The sequence below is a fragment of the Lycorma delicatula genome, chromosome 4 (genome assembly GCF_047948215.1).
Source record: "Lycorma delicatula isolate Av1 chromosome 4, ASM4794821v1, whole genome shotgun sequence".
In the NCBI taxonomy this organism is placed as follows: Eukaryota; Metazoa; Arthropoda; class Insecta; order Hemiptera; family Fulgoridae; genus Lycorma; species Lycorma delicatula.
The window spans coordinates 45068755-45087741 of NC_134458.1; the positions used below are offsets into that span (position 1 = coordinate 45068755).

At 31.0% G+C, this 18987-nt stretch overlaps 1 protein-coding gene across 1 annotated transcript in view; it reads left to right on the forward strand.

Annotated features, from left to right (window-relative positions):
• Positions 1-12723, forward strand: part of Tbc1d22 (TBC1 domain family member 22) — a 38292-nt gene extending 25569 nt beyond the window's left edge. Inside the window, exons 8-11 of the mRNA XM_075362828.1 lie at positions 236-422; positions 1837-2019; positions 2703-2926; positions 11250-12723. Coding sequence (XP_075218943.1) covers positions 236-422; positions 1837-2019; positions 2703-2926; positions 11250-11390 — 735 coding nt within the window. The 3' untranslated portion in view covers positions 11391-12723. The remainder of the gene's footprint in view (positions 1-235; positions 423-1836; positions 2020-2702; positions 2927-11249) is intronic.
• The last annotated feature ends 6264 nt before the right edge of the window (positions 12724-18987 follow it).

Below are 18987 nucleotides of genomic sequence, written 5' to 3' on the forward strand. Positions count from 1 at the left end.
AATATTTTTCGTTAACTTTAGGGGTACAGTCACTCTGTATGTTTATATGATATGAATGATGCTTAGCACTGTAGGGTCACATTCTGTATCTCAGAGCAGCAGTTGAAACTCTGTTGCTTGAATTACTATTAATAAATCATTCGAAGTCAGATGCTGAGAATCATCTTTACTTATTTGAGAAGTGTTTTTTTTATTTTGTTATCTTAATTTGTTTTATTTATTTATTTTGCTGTAGATCCACATTGATATTCCACGAATGAGCCCACTAATTGCCCTATTTCAACAAAAGACGGTACAAGAAATGTTTGAGAGAATACTATTCATTTGGGCTATACGTCATCCAGCATCTGGTTATGTTCAAGGGATCAATGATCTTGTTACTCCTTTTTTTGTTGTATTCTTACAAGAAGTTTTAAAATCTGGTAAGTTTATGTACGTCAATGTCTGGTGTAAAGTAAATTTATTTATGGCCTAGAGCAATTCAACATTGATTGCAGTATTTAAAATCAGAAATCAGTAAGAGCAAATGGTAGGTGTACAAAAAGAAAGTCATTACTAATTTGCTGCCAGTATTTTTATTGGCATTTTACACATTAACTGTTCAGTTTTGGCATTCATCATCCTTGATATTCAAGTATTACCAATGGTATGGGCTTATACTTCTGTTTTATCACATTTATGTTTTATTACTTTCATTAATGGTGGTCATTTGCCATTAACATTTAGCCTCACACTTAATATTATATGAACACGTATTGTTGCTTTTTTATCTTTTCTTTTGAGTACACCATTATATAATGATAGTTACTTTATGAAAATGTTATTTTTTGTTCTCAGTGATTTAATATATATCTGTTTTCATTTTGAAGAACTATTATTGTATTTTTGTGCCAATCGCAGAAATAGAAATTTTGATAGAAATGCCAAGATGCCATCATTCTAATTTTAAATAACGATTCATGGTCATTTCATAGTAGTAAGTTTCAATGCTTGGCATGTAAATAATACCTTAATAAATCATCATGTTAGTCTAATGATTGCAGTGAAATTATTTATTATTATTTTATAATCAGTGTATGTTTTGATGGACGGACAAACTAAAAGGTCTACAGTACTTCAATACTTAAAGTTCTACAGGACCTTATTCATGTGCCCGGCAGCAGTAGCCCATTTCATTTCATTTTAACTTACACATGGAATTACTTATAATTACCGGAATAAGATGATGACAAATTAGAAATGAATTCTTATTTTCGAAATCTGATGTACCCAGTAGTAGTTGCAAATTGGTACTTATACCAGGCTGTTACTTTTAATACTATAACTTTTTTATTTTTTTTGTAGAAGCACCACCATCCAATATATCTTTATAATGATGTTTGTAAGTAATGCAGCAAATGGTTGCAGTTTAGATGTATAGACGTCTTTTTGTACATGTAAGAAACATTTCATATACACCATTCTATTCAGCCATGTGTGCCTTTCAGTTAAATTATATGTGTACATATTTCATACATATCGAATCCTTTGTTTCTATCGATATAATGTATTAAATATTAATTTTCTCAACCACATAAACAGCAGAATGATGATGCTCACCTAGCTCTTTTGTTATTGTTACATTGTCAGTTTAATTTTTAAATACAATATAAATTATTCTGATCCAACAGACATTTAAAAATAATACATTGATTAAAAAAATAAATGGAAATGATTCAATTGACATAAACAGATGTTAAAATTGAAATTTCATCTTCAGGATTCAGTTAAACAGTTCACGTAGATTACTGTTAATGAGACAGATGATGTTTTCTTATTTTTCTTTTTTTTTAACAGGTGAAGATTTAGATTCACTGGAAGTGAGTTCATTGCCGAAACATAAACAAGATACTATTGAAGCAGATTCATTTTGGTGCCTTTCCAAGTTTCTTGATGGTATTCAAGATAATTATATATTTGCCCAGCTTGGCATACAACAAAAAGTCAACCAACTTAAAGAACTTATTCAGAGAATAGATGGTAATGGATGATTTTGTATAGTAATATGTTTTAAGTAGGCTTGTGTTTTTTTATACTGATAAATTAATTCACTACAGAAGCTTACAAAGAAACTTGTACCTGGTAATATGAAACTGGAAATTTGTAGTGTATGAAAAATGCCATGCCTGATTGAACTCAAACCCAGGACCTTTGGATGAAAGGCCAAGACGCTACCCCTCCACCATAGAGATCGGTGTATTGTAACATATGAATAATCTTTTGATCATCTGTATGTATGTATTGGTCTCCATATTAGCAAAATGTTAGTGCTACTTTGATTAGAGCATGAATTTTATATTCTGAGTACCACCTCAGCTTTTTCTAATGCATTTAAGTACTGTTCCCATGTAAAAGAAGTACTTCTTTCCATTTAAATGTAACTGCCCAATTTTTATAGTTTCAAGTTTTTTGTATTCATTGCATTGTTTTAGCAATCCTAATTATATGAGTATAATTTACTTTGAGAATCATACAGAAATAAAAACTAATTTTTATTATATCGATAGAAGTTTTGTCAACTTTTGTAAAAAGGTTTGTCACAGATTATTTCAAAATTTTAGTGGTGTGTGTATTGCTTGATCTACATATTGCTTTAGAAGTAGGGATTTTTTACAATTTATTCATTACTATTCGATTTAATTTTTATTTATCTTTCATTTTAGGTACATTGCATAAACATCTCCAGAAACATGGGATCGATTACCTACAGTTTTCATTTCGGTGGATGAACAACCTCTTAACTCGTGAACTCCCACTGAGATGTTCAATTCGCCTGTGGGATACTTATCTTGCAGAAGCAGATTCATTTGCATCACTTCATAAATATGTTTGTGCTGCATTTTTACGCCATTGGAGGCAACAGTTGCTCCTTGAAAAAGACTTCCAAGTATGGCTACTTCTATTTGTTATATTTATGGTTTTTTGTTTTTTACACGATAATGAATAAATATTTATACTGAAGTGCTGCATAAAACAAATGATGAAACCAAACTTCTAGCCGTGTATTTCATCAGTGAGCAGTTACAAAAATTGGATTTGTAACCTGTTTTAAATCTTGTTCTTTTTTTAATTGATTAATTAATTTCCAATATCCATAAAAGAAATGATAAGGCCATTTTCCAGTTACTAATAAAAAAAATGAATAGGATTATTACTACGTTTTATTTGTAACTTATAAATATAATCATGTATTTAATGCAATTTATGATGAAAATTTTTTCCTTCTCAACAGTTCTTACCTGTTAGTAAAGCTTCAGTTCTTTGTGGAAGCAGTTACATAGTTAAAAAGCTTTGTTTTTTTTTTTGTTTTTAAGGTGTATAGCAAATAGTTCAAATCACAAAGTTTGTTAGAACTTCCAGTAAGAGTCCGCAGAACTGTATCAACAGTGAAGTCAGCGAAACATGACCTACCTTAAAAGTGAAATGAAAATGAGAAAAAAAATTAAAAAATAAGCATAAAAACATTATATTTCTGTTCAGTTAGATTTGTAATAAACTACTTTAAAAAAATACCTCGAATTTTGTTAGACAACATTTTTATTTCCATTTGATGAACCGCAGGACTCAAATATGTTATTTTTTTCATTTTTTTAAGGTGACTACGAAGTTGTGTCGCTAGGTAGCAGTACTTGATAGTACTAGGTAGCATACAAACACTTGATTTCAAAACAGATTGTTTCAAAAGTAAATGCTCTTATGTAACTGAAAGTACTGAAGATGAAATTTTTTTTAATTCCCATCACTTCATTAAAAAAAATAAAAGTATTAGTTTACAAGAGATTATCCTAGTTTGATTAAAAAAGGAATAAATAAAACAAATAGATTGGTAAATTTTTTATTTTACAATTAGAACTATTTGAACTAATTGATAGAGAAATAAAAGGTTCATTTAATCTTATGTATATATAAAAATGAATGTTTGTTTGTTTGTCCCGTATGTGTTCCTATACCATCCATCCGATTGCAATGAAACTTTCATGAGTTGTGTGCATGTCCGTGAAGGATTCTGAATTAGTTTGTACCCGCTAGGTGGCGCTGGGGTGGAGATATTTTGAAAAATTATATTTATGGTCTGATTTGGCCCATATTCAGAATATATATAAGTTATGAGAAAAGAAATATTTTTGCAAAAATGGACCCGCTAGGTGGCTCTGGGGTCGAGATATTTTGAAAAATTGTATTTATGGTCCGATTTTTCTCATATTCAGAACATATACTAATTATGTGAAAATAAGTATTTTTGTGCAATAAATGGACTCGCTAGGGGCGCTGATGTCGAGATATTTAGAAAAATTGTATTTGTGGTCCAATTTGGCTCATATTCAGAATATATATTAGTTACATGAAAAGAAATATTTTTGCAAAAAGTGGACCCACTAGGTGGTACTGGGGTCAAGATATTTTGAAAAATTGTATTATGGTCTGATTTGGCTCATTCAGAATATGTATTAGTTATTGGGAAAGAAATATTTTTGCAAAAATTGGAACTTCTAGGTGGTGCTGGGATCGATATATTTTGAAAATGTATTTATGGTCCAAATTGGCTCGTATTCAGAATATAAATTAATTATGGGAAAAGAAATATTTTTGCTAAAAAGGTAAGAAGGGAAAGAGGTGAAGACATGATGATGGGAAGGTGAGAAGGAAAAAGAGGGGAAAAGGGAATGCTTAAATTTTGTGATGTTCTGTAATTTTCAGTTTTTTAATGTTTTATCAAATTTTCATTTGTGTTCATTTAATCTATATATATATATATATATATATACACTCAAATCTAGCAATAGCGAAGCATATAAAAAGTGTGTCCATGGATATGATAAAAATCAGGGTTACTCTTACAAAGTAATAAGTGCAATATTACATCACAGATCTTCGATTCATGAAGTCATTATACTAGTTTTATTAAAAAAGAAAAAATATGGTAATGAAGTGAACGATATGACTATCAAAAAAAAAATTGGTCGTGAAATTCAAAAAATGTATTTTTGTTTGTTCTAGAAAGGCAATAAATTTTAATATTAAATCAATAAAATAACAATCAGTAATTCATAAAAAAAATAAAAGAATAATCTAGCAATAATATGTAGTGATATCCAAAAAAAAATACAATGAAATTGTAAATTTCAGTAAGACTCTTGCAGATATCATTTCTTCTGCTGAAAAACCAAAAATTTCTGCAAAATAAAACTGTTTTTAACAAAAATGACTGGTATCAAAAAAGGTAAGACGCTACATCTTTATTATTAAAATATGTTATTAATTTACAATTTTGTTTAAAAAAAATAAATGTGAAATATATGTAATAGACAATAGATATACAATAATAGATAATAAACAATGTTTAAGCGTTTCATATAATAAGCAAGAAACAGAAAAATTTGTTACAAAACTCTTACCGGCCCAATTTAATTTATATGTAATCCATATCACATTTACAGAAATAATACATTTCTTATTATTTGTTGTTTAATAAATAAAATCAGGCCAGTAAGAGTTTTGTAACAAATTTTTCTATTTTTTGCTTATTATATGGAATGCTTAAACATTGTTTATTATTGTTGTATATCTATTCTGTTACATATATTTAAAATGTTTTTTTTTAACAATATTCTAGATTAATAACAGATTGTAGTGTCTTACCTTTTTTTAATATCATTTCATTTTGTTAAAAACAGTTATTTATATTACAGAAATCTATGTTTTTTTCAGCAAAAGAAATGATATCTGCAAGACTCTTACTTTATGGTTTACAATTTCATTGTATTTTTTTTTTGGATATTGATTTTTCTGTAAATGAGTGAATAAAACAATCAAAAAGTAGAGAAAAAAATTTAGTACTATAAAAATAACTGTACAGAGGATACAGCCATACAGTACAGTCAAATTTGAAGTGTTTATTGCCCTTCAAACTTGGTGATGAACATTGTGTGCATTAACACACATTTAATCCAATAACCCTTTTTTCAACTTGATTTTATTTTAATATTCAAAATTGAGTTGATCCTGCTTTTTTAAGAATTTAAATAAAATATAATCTTTTATTTTCTAAAAAAAGATTATCAGTACATGTAATTTAAATTTACCTAAATCTGTGATTGTTACAGTATCCTTTCATTAAATTGAAGGATCCTAAATAATGAAATTAAATTTTTAAATTATTAACAAAATTATTTTTTGAAAGCATTATTACATTTTAAAAATGCACTAAAATTTAAAAGCAACATTTCTGTCTACAACCATTTTCTTTAACAGCGCCAAGATTAATCTCGGTGTGTTATATTTAGGCAGTAAGAAGCCAAGTATTTATCTTGATTCTGTTTCTTTCCTTATGAATGCAGTTTTTATTTCTTGTAGCCAGTCTTTCTTTTACCATCCCATTGTTGGTAGCTTATTTAGTACCTTTGAGCGATAGTTGTCATTGTCTAAACTAATACACTAGCTGTTTCTAATGAATTAAGAAATTCAATGAATGACTTTTTCAAATTGTCACTATTCATCCAGCATGATGAGAGTGGGGTTTATTTTATATTTACTGTGAAAAACTCATGTACACTAATAAAATCCTTTTTGGCCAAACCTATAAGGTAAACAGTTAGTAAACCGTCTTCTTTACCCATGTTTAGTTGTATTCCATCATTTTCCTTAGTATTATACTAAAGAGTAGTAATGTTTGTATGATTTTTATGTACCTAATTCTCATCCAGATATAAATTGGTCAGAACTCTTGAGCCATTATTATCAGATAACATTATTCTATTCATCTTCCTTTGAAATTTTAACCATAATGTAACAATGTTTTAAGTAAATTTTAACTGTAATATGGCAATATTTTAAGTAATCTTTCTTCTAAAAGTTTTTTATGTTGTGAGCTATGTGATCTCAAAGACATGCAACAGATTTAGTAAAAATTTGGTATTTCTTCTATTAGTGACTGAAATCAGCCTGAATATTTTCATTATTGTTATTGCAAATTAATTGATTAAGAAAAGAACAAACAAGCTTTAAAATACAATTCAAATGAAATACAAATCCAGTATAAGGTATAAAAAAAAGAATATTAGTTTTAATTTGTTTTAATGTCTCTTAGATGATATGTACAGTGTTGATTTAAGGCTAGAATCAAAGAACAAAATGGACAGTTTTAGTCGCGTGCTTGGCCATAGATTGATTCCATATCTTTCTGTTTAACAGTGCACCTAGCAAAGATGGTGACTCCTGAACAGAAAGCCCTCTTTTTTGCAGTTTGTTAAATGTGAATCTGTAGTTAGTTTAACGTGGGTTTTCTAAAACCCATGTAACCCTTTTAATTGTGATCTTCCAAATGACAATAAATTCATCGATGGTATAATCACTTTGAAACAACTAGATATTTGTGTTATGGAAAGAGTACATCCCAACCCGCACAGGGGAAGACACCACCTTGTGATGATTCTGGTCGCCACACCACTCCCTCTGTTCCTAGCCCTGATGGGCTTTAATGGAGGTTGTCTTTTAGACCCTCTAACTGATTACATCTCACAGTCATCAGCCAGGCCTCAGTTGGGATACCACCAATGTAAATGCCTCAGAAGAGATTTACATCAGTGAATTTTAACTCAGCCTTTGCCTTCGCTGTAGGCTTCTTTCGAACATCATCTCTCTTCTGTCCTACATTATTGCCCTCTGAACTAGCAAACTGAGTTTGTGGAAGCACAAACCCTGCACCAAGTTCTACACTTTACAGAGCCAATTGTGCGTAAATGTTTCATAATATTCGAGGCAATTGAATAAATAACATACCACCAAAAATGTTCGCAACAACAAAATTTATTCCTAGTTCCCTTAGTGAATTCAGACTTTAGTTCATACCTGTGACTTGGCTTCTTTAATGGACTCCAGTCTGATCTACAAGGGAGAGGCGGACAGACCTCCTACTCCCACTCAGTATCATCGCAGAGTCCCATGTGACATTTACTTTCATTTACTACCATCGTCGAGATGCCACTACACCTCAGCTGCATGGGAATCCATGCCCTCGGCAGTGCAGTCACCATCCCGCCTACAGCAATGCTTACTCATTCTAAACCTGCCTTCGTCAAAACAACTACACCTCAAGGTAGAAGAGTACAGCATATCAATTCAGCCAAATATAAATTGCCACGATGGCAAAACCTCAGGTCTGGTCCGTTTGGGAGCTGAGTATAACTTCTAGTCTCTCACTGCTGCTCCAACTTTGAGGACTGCTTGGATTTTGCACTAGGTTGATCGCAACCAATATTTAAACTTATGCTCTTGACAATGTCAGGGTAATGCTTCTGCTATCTCGGAGCAGGCGTCAGAACCTGATCTACCTTGACTTCCATGGGCTTGGAGGCCAACTTTTCATAGCCATCTGCCAAAGCAGATAGAACGCCCCTAAATGTCGTAAATGTGGCAATATCCTACTCCTTTTGACAAAATCCAGATTGTCTAAACTTTGCTGTGCTGCAGCCTACAACGCAACAGAACTGCAGGCCTGCCTTGTGCCGCCTTGAATTCCTCGACTAATGGGTCACCTCTAATTTCCCAGGTGGGAGTCCCTTCATCCATCTTGGAGCCTTCACTATCTGAACATGAGGGGAATGGAGAAATATCTGCTCTCCTCTTCCGTCTAGGCCTAACTAATAGCTGGTCCTCTAGCATGGCCAGAGTTACTCTAGCCTCACTAAAGGGGGTCTTGATATTCTCGCTGTCTTCCTCCTATTAAAGAACTCTGGACAAGCTCACGAATGTGACTGCTGTCCGCAGCGAGCCACGGACAGCTGGGAACCTTCTGTATTCCCCTGCCACTCTTTGCACCTCTTGGCCGCTACTGGATCGGTTACAGGCAAACCATGGATTATGGCCCTCATCCTAAAAAGAATGCAAGCAGGACTAGGGAGTATTCCTTTGCTTGTTACAGGGTCTTACGACCAGGAGTCGTTGCCACCTTTCAGCCGCGATGAGGCGGATACACGTCACAGAAATTGACACCCTTTTACTTCCGCTAAAATTGAAAATGACAAATCCAAATTCCAATTGTGCTAACCATGCTAACAGCCTAAATCCAAGAAAGCCCAATATTGCTGAAGGGTACACACTCAACCAGTCAGCCCGAAAATCAATGAAAGTGGACTAAACGCACAGCCCTCTGGACACACTCAAGGGGTAGAAGAGTACATCTCAACCCTGTAGGGGAAGACACCTGCCTGGTGACATTCTGGTTGCCACTCCCCCCCCCATTCCTAGCCCTCTTGGGCTTTAACAGGAGTCGTCTATTGCCCTCTGACTTTTTACATCTAATAATAAGCCTGACCTCATTGGTATGCCACCGATGTAAATGCCTTGGTAGACATTTACATCAGTGATTTATTAACTCATCTTTTGCCTTCGCTGTAGGCCTCATCTGCTAGAAGAGTACAGAACAACCAAGGTTGTCTTAAGAAAATGTTGAACATGTCAGAGAGTCTTTCCTGCAAAATGCTAAAAATCCTGTTAGAAAGGCTAGCCACAAATTAGCAATACTGTTGATGACAGTTTAGAATATTTAAGGAAATGCTTACATTTGTATCTATACTGTTTACAGCTGTTACTGGCTTTGAAGCCTACAGAGTTCACTATCAAAATGTTAAAGCTTGAAAATGACAACTTTCTTGATCTTAATGTGTTTGAGGAGTCAACATTTCATCTTAGTGGAAGAGTTAACTCACATAATCTCTATATCTGGGGGTCAGAAAATCTCCATGAACTATTACAATGCAAAAGGGGTTCCCCAAAATTAAATGTTTGAGCAGTATCCTGACAGCAAGTTTACCAGCTGTTCTTTTTCACTGAAGCAAGCATAACAAGAGTTGCTGATTTGAATATGTTACATATGTAGTTCTTTCCTTAACTGCAAGAAGGATCAGAGAATTTTATTTGGCAACAAGATGGTGTACCTCCTCACTAGCATAACTCTGTATGGGATTGATTGAATGATGTTTTCCCCTACTGTTTCCCCCTGAGAGCTTGTTTGCGATACTTTCAAGGTCACCATATTTGACCCCCATGTGATTTTTTCTTTGGAGTTCTACGAAGGATATTGTGTGTGCGTTTTTGATATCTACTGATCTCTTTGATTTGAGGCACAAGATTGAAGCACCTGCCTGCTGCTTCCATTTCAGACATGCTGCTTAAGTATAGAACAAACTCCTCTATTGATTGAATGAGTGCTGTATGATAAAAGGGCTTATATTGAACACTTGAAGAAAAAAATTAAGTGTTACCCTTTATTTTATTTTTGATTCATTACTGTAAGTCAGAGTTAATAGATTAGATGGCTTTAAGACCCCAATATTCTTTTTTGTAACCTGTATTTGTGACTTCTTGCTGAGGTGGGAAGCTTGAAAGTCAGGAAATATCTTTTGTTTAATTAACTTCAGTGAATTTTTACAAGCATAGAACACTGACTCACAAGTTTATGTAATGAGTTGTGAAAGACAACTATGTTACTGATGTGGTTTTTTTTATTTTTGAGAGCAAACCTTTTTTTATGAAGAATAAAAATTTGCATTTAATTTGTTAAAATAAAATGTTTTTTAATGCCTTGAATTATTAAATTTTTTCAGTTGACCGATTGTTTTCTAAATTACTTCCAGAAAATTAAGATTTTTATTTTTAAAAAATAATAATTTTCAGCCGCTTCTTAAACAGTTCTGGTTAGTTGTAAAAGGTTAGTTAAGAGCTAACATTTCTATGGAAACATAATTTATGATACAATGTTGCTATGTAAATGTTATTTTGTTATTAAAATCAAAAAAATGGTTAAAAGTATGTTTAAAAATTAGTTAATATGATGTAAATTAAAGAAATGTTAAACACCCTTGTCTGGTATAGGTTTATCTCATACTTGGCCACCTGAAATATATGTTCCATAGTACATTCTTAAGTTTATTCTAGTTTATGTATGTAGAATGAATGTATATTGATATATAACAAACCTAGAATGTGTAATAGCATACTGTATTTGTTGTCTGCCACTTAATGGATTTCTTTTCCTCGTGCATTGTGAGAAGTTGGCTGCCAATAAAATCTCTTTCCGTTTACTCATTAATCTTGTTGCATCCCTGCTATTTCATCATTTTTTTAAATTCATCCCGTTTTTTGGTTTTTGTGTTGAAAATAAATATGTAGAGAATGCTAAAACCTTTGTATAGTCTTTTTTTTTATTTCAGGGATTGATGTTGATGCTCCAGAATCTTCCAACTCAAAATTGGACTGATGCAGAAATTGGTATGCTAGTTGCAGAAGCTTATAGATTGAAGTATACATTTGCCGATGCTCCCAATCATTTGCAGAGTAGTCATAACAGTTGACCAATCGTAGATCAAGAATAAGGAGTCATTCTGTCTTGACACTGAATGCAGCATTGAAAAGAAATCTCTGATTGTAAGGCAACATTTTTGGAAAATGTATCAGTCAAATTTATTTGTACTTTGGTACCAGTGTAGCATAAAGATAGTGTGATTATTCTGATGAAGTGAAGAAGTTATGCGAGATGTTCAAAATTTTTGTCATAAATGTGTAAAATATTTACATAATACATACTTTTGAGTGTGTGTGTGTGTGTGTGTGTATATATATATATATATATTTATATATATAATTTGTTCAAGGACAATAAATAATTTATGCTTTTTGTACCTTAAAATTTTAAAGTGAGAAAAGTAATATAACTTGAAATGTATTATAAATTTGAATTATATATAAATTGTTATTAAAAGTGTATTTTAAAGAAAGTAGTAAGTTTTAATATATTTGCATTAAATGCAAAGTATATTCAGCCCCACCCTTCTTCTACATTAGAATAAAACATGGTAACTTTTTTTTAGTGATTTGCCTGAAATTTAAAGCATAAAGAGAGTATTTCAATTAAGCAGAATTTGGTATTTGTAAACAAATCTCATTGACAAATACAAATCAGATTAATTGAGAGGGAAAAAAGAATATTAATGAGCAGAAGTGAAAACTAAAATACAGCATATAGAAAGAAGCAGAAAAGAATCTTAAGAATGTGGTGTGTTATATAGAACACGTAACAGTGTACTACAACTAAAAAAAAGAGCAAGCCGTTGGATCAAAGTAAAGAATTTCAGTGACAAAACAAAGGTCATAGATTTACTTAAAAATTTAACAAAATAAGTAGAATTAATTTGTAATATGTACTAATTATTTTAGTTGTTTAAAGCTAAGCTAAATACCACATTGCAAAAATTAATTAAATGGAAACTCTAGCTCTTTATTTTTAAATGTGAAAGTCTCAAGAAATATAAAGAAAAACTAATTCTTTCATATTTATTAATTGGCTAAAATTTTAGGTATAATTTTATCTGATATCTGTTAATGGTTAAAGTGTAATATTAATTAACAAATTCATATTTATTCATGTTATTGTTATACTGCCTTCTTTTATGGATCATGCATGATGGAGCAAATATGGCTTTTGATACAAATGGTGGGGTCAAGGTAGTGCACTGTTAGATTCTTTATCTACTGCTGTAGGTTCTTTCAAAGCCTGTATAATACATCATATGATGGATGGTTTTTAATTTCTTCAATCAGTTTATTTTTCTGAAGTAATTTTTAGCACATTTTATTTTTTATGTTTTAACAGTTATATGAATAAAAAAATGTTTATTTTTTTCTGCATGAAGTTCATGAAATGTATTTAAATTATTTTAAAATAAGTTTATCTTAGATGAAAATTCCTTTTACTCTGTTTCTCCCCCCCCCCCTACCTTTCCAGTATCTTTAATTTTTTTTTTATTTTGTAATTATTTCAGGATTAATTTATTCAGTGTAATTTTCTTTATAACCATCAAAGTAATTACTTACCTTTTTAAGATTTGTTTCCCCATATCAGTTACTGAAAATGATGAATTTCAGAGACTGTGGTTCTGTTATGATCCAGGTCAGTAGGAGGACATAGCTATTAAGTTTCTTGAAGGATGGGTATACAAATTGGTCTCCTTTTTTTGGGACTTTTCATCATTAAAAAGTTTTTTTTGTAGTTTTTCTTTATATTATAACCATTCTGTTGAATTTCATGAAAAAGTTATTTATTGGTAGCTTTAGAAAATTTAACAATAATCTTTGTAAGTGTTATTATGTAAAATAGTACCTTAAACCATATTTATCATTTTAATATATCATCTAAAACTACTTTTTGTAGCAATTATCTAGAGGAAAATAACTCTCAGTTTAACTGACTTTTTTTACTTTCTATCTACTGTCTGAATCAATTAACTTAATAGGTGTAGTGTCTATAGAACTGGACCACATATCTGTATTAAGACTGTATTGAATGTAACAGTTAAGTTTTTTGAAACCATAATGTTTATTTTCAATTACTTTTTGTCTCATTTGATTGAAATTCAGAAATAGGTGCTATTGTTTAACATGGGTAGTTCACGTGTAACAGATATTAGTCTATTCTACTGGTCAATAATTGTATCTTATCATTATCCTTTGATAATTAAATTATCTCAGTCTTCAGAGTAAAACAAGAATAAACTGTATATAATCATAATTCACCACACTTTAGAATATGTAATGGTTAAAAGTCAGCTTTAAAAAATGTATATATATATATATATATATGTATATTTTTACTATTTTAGCAGAAATTCAGATCATTGGTGGAGTTTATTAGATAATATTTCTTATACAGCAAGTAGCAGCCAAATCAAAGTAGCAGTTTTTGTAATGATTAGCATTATCAGGCATGATTGTAATTTATTCATTACTCCTTATTAGTTTCCTTTTTCATAATTTCCTTTGCGTGAAATGAAATAAATATATCTATGCAAAGTGAACAAAAAATAAATGCTTTATATATAAAAGCAGCACACCCTTCTGCATCAGAATATATTAACAAAGAAAGGATAAAAATTGGCTTTTTATTAAAACACATTTCCATCCATTATGCTTACAAAATACTTTCTCTGTAAAGAATTTGATGGGCCCATGATATTTCTTCATTTTAGAGAAATTACATTAAAGGAGCCATGTATTTTAAAACATATTTCTCAATTAAAAAATAATTTTTGTATCTTACTATTTGCTTTTGAAAACTATTCTAATGTCTAAAAATAAAATAGTCTAAATGAAAAAATACAGGAATTTACTTAACCGGGTATTTGTAGTGAACCATTATTCAAGCAGATATTAAATAGTAAACACTATGGATTTAAAAATGATTCATTTACATACAACATTTAAAAACCACTTCAAATTTAATATTATTTATAATTTATAACATATATTATTTAATAACTAATTAAATAAAAAACAACTCTAAATTGTTGTCAGTTATTTATTATAGTTGTTCCAAATCATGATAGTTTTGAATGAACTGAAGTAACTTGTCTTTTGATTGCTTAGTTTTTGATTGGTAATCAAAAAAACTTTTGATCTGATCTTGAATCACATTTTTTTATATTTAGTACTTGCTGTTGAAAACAAGTGTCAATACGAAGTCTGTTCAGAAAATAACCGAACTTTATTTTTTTAATCTTTATTATTAATTTTACAGATTATTGGTCTTTCTCCCCTTCAAAGAACACCCCTCCCCTATTCACACACTTTTCCCAGAAGTGTTTCCACTTCATGAAGCAGTCCTGGGAGCTTCATTTGAAATGGCCTTTAAGGTCCATGATGAATTTGCTTTAATGTTATCAATAGTCTCACAATAATGTCTTTTCATCACCAATTTTGATTTCAGAAATAAGAAAAAATTGCAAGGAGCCAGATTTGGTGAGTAGGGAGGGTGATGGAAGACAGACATCTGATTTTTGGCACAAATCTGATATATTGCTAAGTGTGCGGGGCACATTGTGGTGAAGGAATCGTGAGTTGTCTCACCACAACTCTGGTCTCTTTTAGAAGATTTCTTCTCATAACCATTGTAAAACATCTTGATAGTACGCACAGTTCACTGTTTCACCTTGAGGCAAGAATCCAAAATGCAATTCCATTAAAATAAAAAAAAACAGAGAGCATCACTTTGACATTGGATCGAGAGACTGTAAGCTTCTGGTCCGTTATCTTATACCAAATTGTAAACCTTTTTAAAAAAAATCAAATTTATAACTGAAAAAATTTTAATTTATAATTTTATAAAAATTAAATTAAAAAAAAAAACAAAAAATGTACTTTAGTTGGGATTTGCGAAATTATGTACTTACTAGGACTATGCTGCATATGTTCTCACAAATTTTACAAAAACTCATTACATGAAAAAATATTACAGCGATGAATGATACATATTATTTATAAAAATAAAGAAAATGATAAACACATTTGACTTAAAGTCCCATAACTTGTCTACTTAGGTTCGTTCATAGAACCACTATTGCATAACTATTTGTACACATCAAAAATTAACAAAATATCTTACTAATACCTATGATACTAAAGAATTGGCAATTCCAAGATTAGTTTTAATTATAATTTTTATTCATATTTTTGCCATTTTAACACGTTACAATTTTAATAATAATATTTTTAAAGTTATTTTCTTTAAAAAATTTATCTACGTGTAAGAAATCTTTTAGTAGATCCAAGAATATTTCTTATGAAGTGGCCTTTTATTTAAAATTCTCATACCTGTGTTTCTTATAATTCATGATTTGTAAAATTTCATGATCAGTTTTTTTTTTATATACTCGCTACACACAACTTGCCAAGACAAAATCATGCATATTACTGACGCTTTCTGATGGTGTCACAGGTCTAACCCCACCACTATTTCTCTGAATTGTCCAAGTCTGCGTATGTGTATTCATAAACGTAACTCTCTTTGTATAGAGAATGTTAGTACATTTTTCAGCATGATCTCATGTTTCTTAAAATTCTATTTTAAGAAAGAATTTAATAACAAATGAATCATGCTGCTATTAATTTAACTTTTATGTTTTAAAAAATATATCGTCCGTCGACGTATAAAAAATCCATATAACAAAATAATTTACTATAAAATAAAATACAAATGAATTAACAATTTTACATAACTCAATTTAATTTAATTTTAAATTTAGGTCAGAATTTATAATGATTACAAGACATGTACTTTCTTGGGGTGTAGGGATCCTTTGCCAGTCCATTGTGATTATTGAACTTTTGTCTCGCTGTTGTAGCTGTAAACCCAGCTTTCGTCTCCTGTTTTGATCCTTTGCATGAATGTTTCTATCATCATTGGCTTGTTCAAGAAGTTGCTGACAAACGCCCCATTCAATGTTCTTTCTACTGTTCAGTCATCAAATTCAACTCGATGCATGTTCAATTTTTCAATCAAAATGTCATGGCATGATCCATTCGCGACACTAACTTCTTCTGCAAGTTTTCTGACAGTCGGTTGCAATTTGCATGCACCAGCTCATTGATTTTCTGAACGTGGGTGACATCAGTTGAAGTCGAAGGCCTTCCTGGTCAAGGGTCATCTTCAATTGACTGACGACCACTTTTAAATTGTGAAAACCATTCATAACATTGTGTACAACCCTGAGCATCATGTCTGTAAGCTTGTTCCAAAAATTGAAACGTTTCTGTGAAAGTTTTCCCCAGTTTAATGCAAAATTTTATTTTGTTTCATTGCTCCCAAAAATTGCACATTACAAAAATCGCTGGTAACTCTTAAATACATTACACTCAACAATAACACAAAAATTAGATGAGATATCAACAATCCAAGAACATGTGGTTACAGAGGAAATTATGTGGAACACAATGCTGCCAATTGCACCTCACTAAATATCTCCATAGGCCCGTAATTAAAAATCTTTGGTTATTTTCTGAACAGAACTCGTACATTGGCATCTAAAATACATCCATACCTTGTTCAGAGATTAGTGGTAGAATATCTGGCTCAGTTTATTTACTGTTTTTGTTATCGTGAGCCTTTTGTGATCCTTTTATGATATTATCATCAATAAATTTGGCTGTTGCTACCTTATCATCAGCTTTGGATATTTATCAATATCAGATAATGTACTTGAAGATACTGTGGTATATTAAGCTGTTTAATCCATTTGCTGAGCAGATCTTCATTTTAGAAACTGTTTTGTGCGAAGTAAGATTGGTCTGCCGAAACTAGTGTTTTATTGTTTCTAGTTTAACCAGGCTCCCAAGTTTTCATATTTCTTATTCTTCAATTGAGACCATTTTTGTTTAGGTACTTATTCTAATTTATTATTTTAGTATTTCACAGGTTATGACTTTAAATTTTTAGAACATCTAGTTTTTTGTATTTGCCTACTGCTGATAATTACCATTTCTCAGTACTTGTTATATATCCAAACATGGAGTTGTAACATTGTTTAAATTTAGTTTCTTATATTTAACCCATTAATGCCTCTCTCTTTTTCCCTGTTTAGCCTCCAGTAACTACCGTTTAGATAATTCTTCAGAGGATGAACGAGGATGATATGTACGAGTGTAAATGAAGTGTAGTCTTGTACATTCTCAGTTCGACCATTTCTCAGATGTGTGGTTAATTGAAACCCAACCACCAAAGAACACCGGTATCCACGATCTAGTATTCAAATCCGTGTAAAAATAACTGGCTTTACTAGGACTTGAACGCTGTAACTCTCGACTTCCAAATCAGCTGATTTGGGAAGACGCGTTAACCACTAGACCAACCCGGTGGGTTAACCCATTAATGCCTAGCAGTGCCAAACGGCACCCACAATTCTTTGTTCTCTATGAGCCGTAATTTCAGAGGTGCTGTTAGTAAAATACAATTTTAATGCTTTGTAAGGTTACTAACAGAGGGAACAATTATTACTCTTTTGAATATTCCAGTTAGTGTGACCATGTTTTGTTTTGATAACTTCGTGTTGTACTCATTACAATGGAAAATCCATCAAGGGAAGTAATGAAATTTCTTTGTCACTTATAATTGTTTCTGCCAAATGTCTTATTACCTTAGTTAATGTTCCTAAGAATCATGACAGTTAAGTTTTGCAATAATCCTGATAGTTATTTTATTAACTGTAACTAAACACAACACAGGTACCAAGCAGCACCGCTAAGCACCTACACTGCTAATTTAGCCAATGTTGATTTTGTTAGTTGTATTAGTGTTTTCATTTTTTATTACTATTTTTAAACATTTATTTCAAAAGCTCTTTTATGTATTTCAATTGTCATAGGTAAGAATGATAATTAGATATGATTATCATTGCTATTATGTCTAATAACACAAAGAAATATACTACAGCAATACACCTTGTATAGTGAATTTTCAAATATTTATACCATAACATCACCATTTAAAAAATGTACCTGGAAAAATCTTTCCTAGATTATTCACAAAATTACTTTTTTATTATTAATTTTGTTACAAAATAGTATGTGTGAAACCAATTCGCAATGGTGGTTTTTAGGCCTCTAAACATGAATGAAATATTGATTATACTAAAAGAAGATAAAATTTTTATTCCTCCTGTTGAATCTATATTTATTGAACCACCTGATCCTGCTGTACATTCAGATGAAGGGAATGATTAATAACTTAAGAAAACATCAGCTACTCACTGGAGCTGAAGTAATTTTTTCTGATTCATGAAGAATTGGAGCCGATGAGTCTATTGGCCTTGTAATTGAAAACATAAGCATTAGTCAACAGTAATGATTCAGATAACCCTTCTTGTTCAAGTCATAATAATGATGGAAGTATTACTTTAACGTCCTGCCTTTCTAGTAGGTCTAAAGTACCACAACGTAAAAAACAAAAAATTGTTTCAAAAATGTGGACAAACAATGCCATACTGAGGTACAACATAGTTTTCTCGTAAGTAATTATATGAAATATCGTGAAATGTTTCTGATATTTTCAAATTATTTTTTGATGAGGTGCTAAATGTATTGGTAACTGAGACTAACCATTATGCCCTTTTCACAAATAAGCTG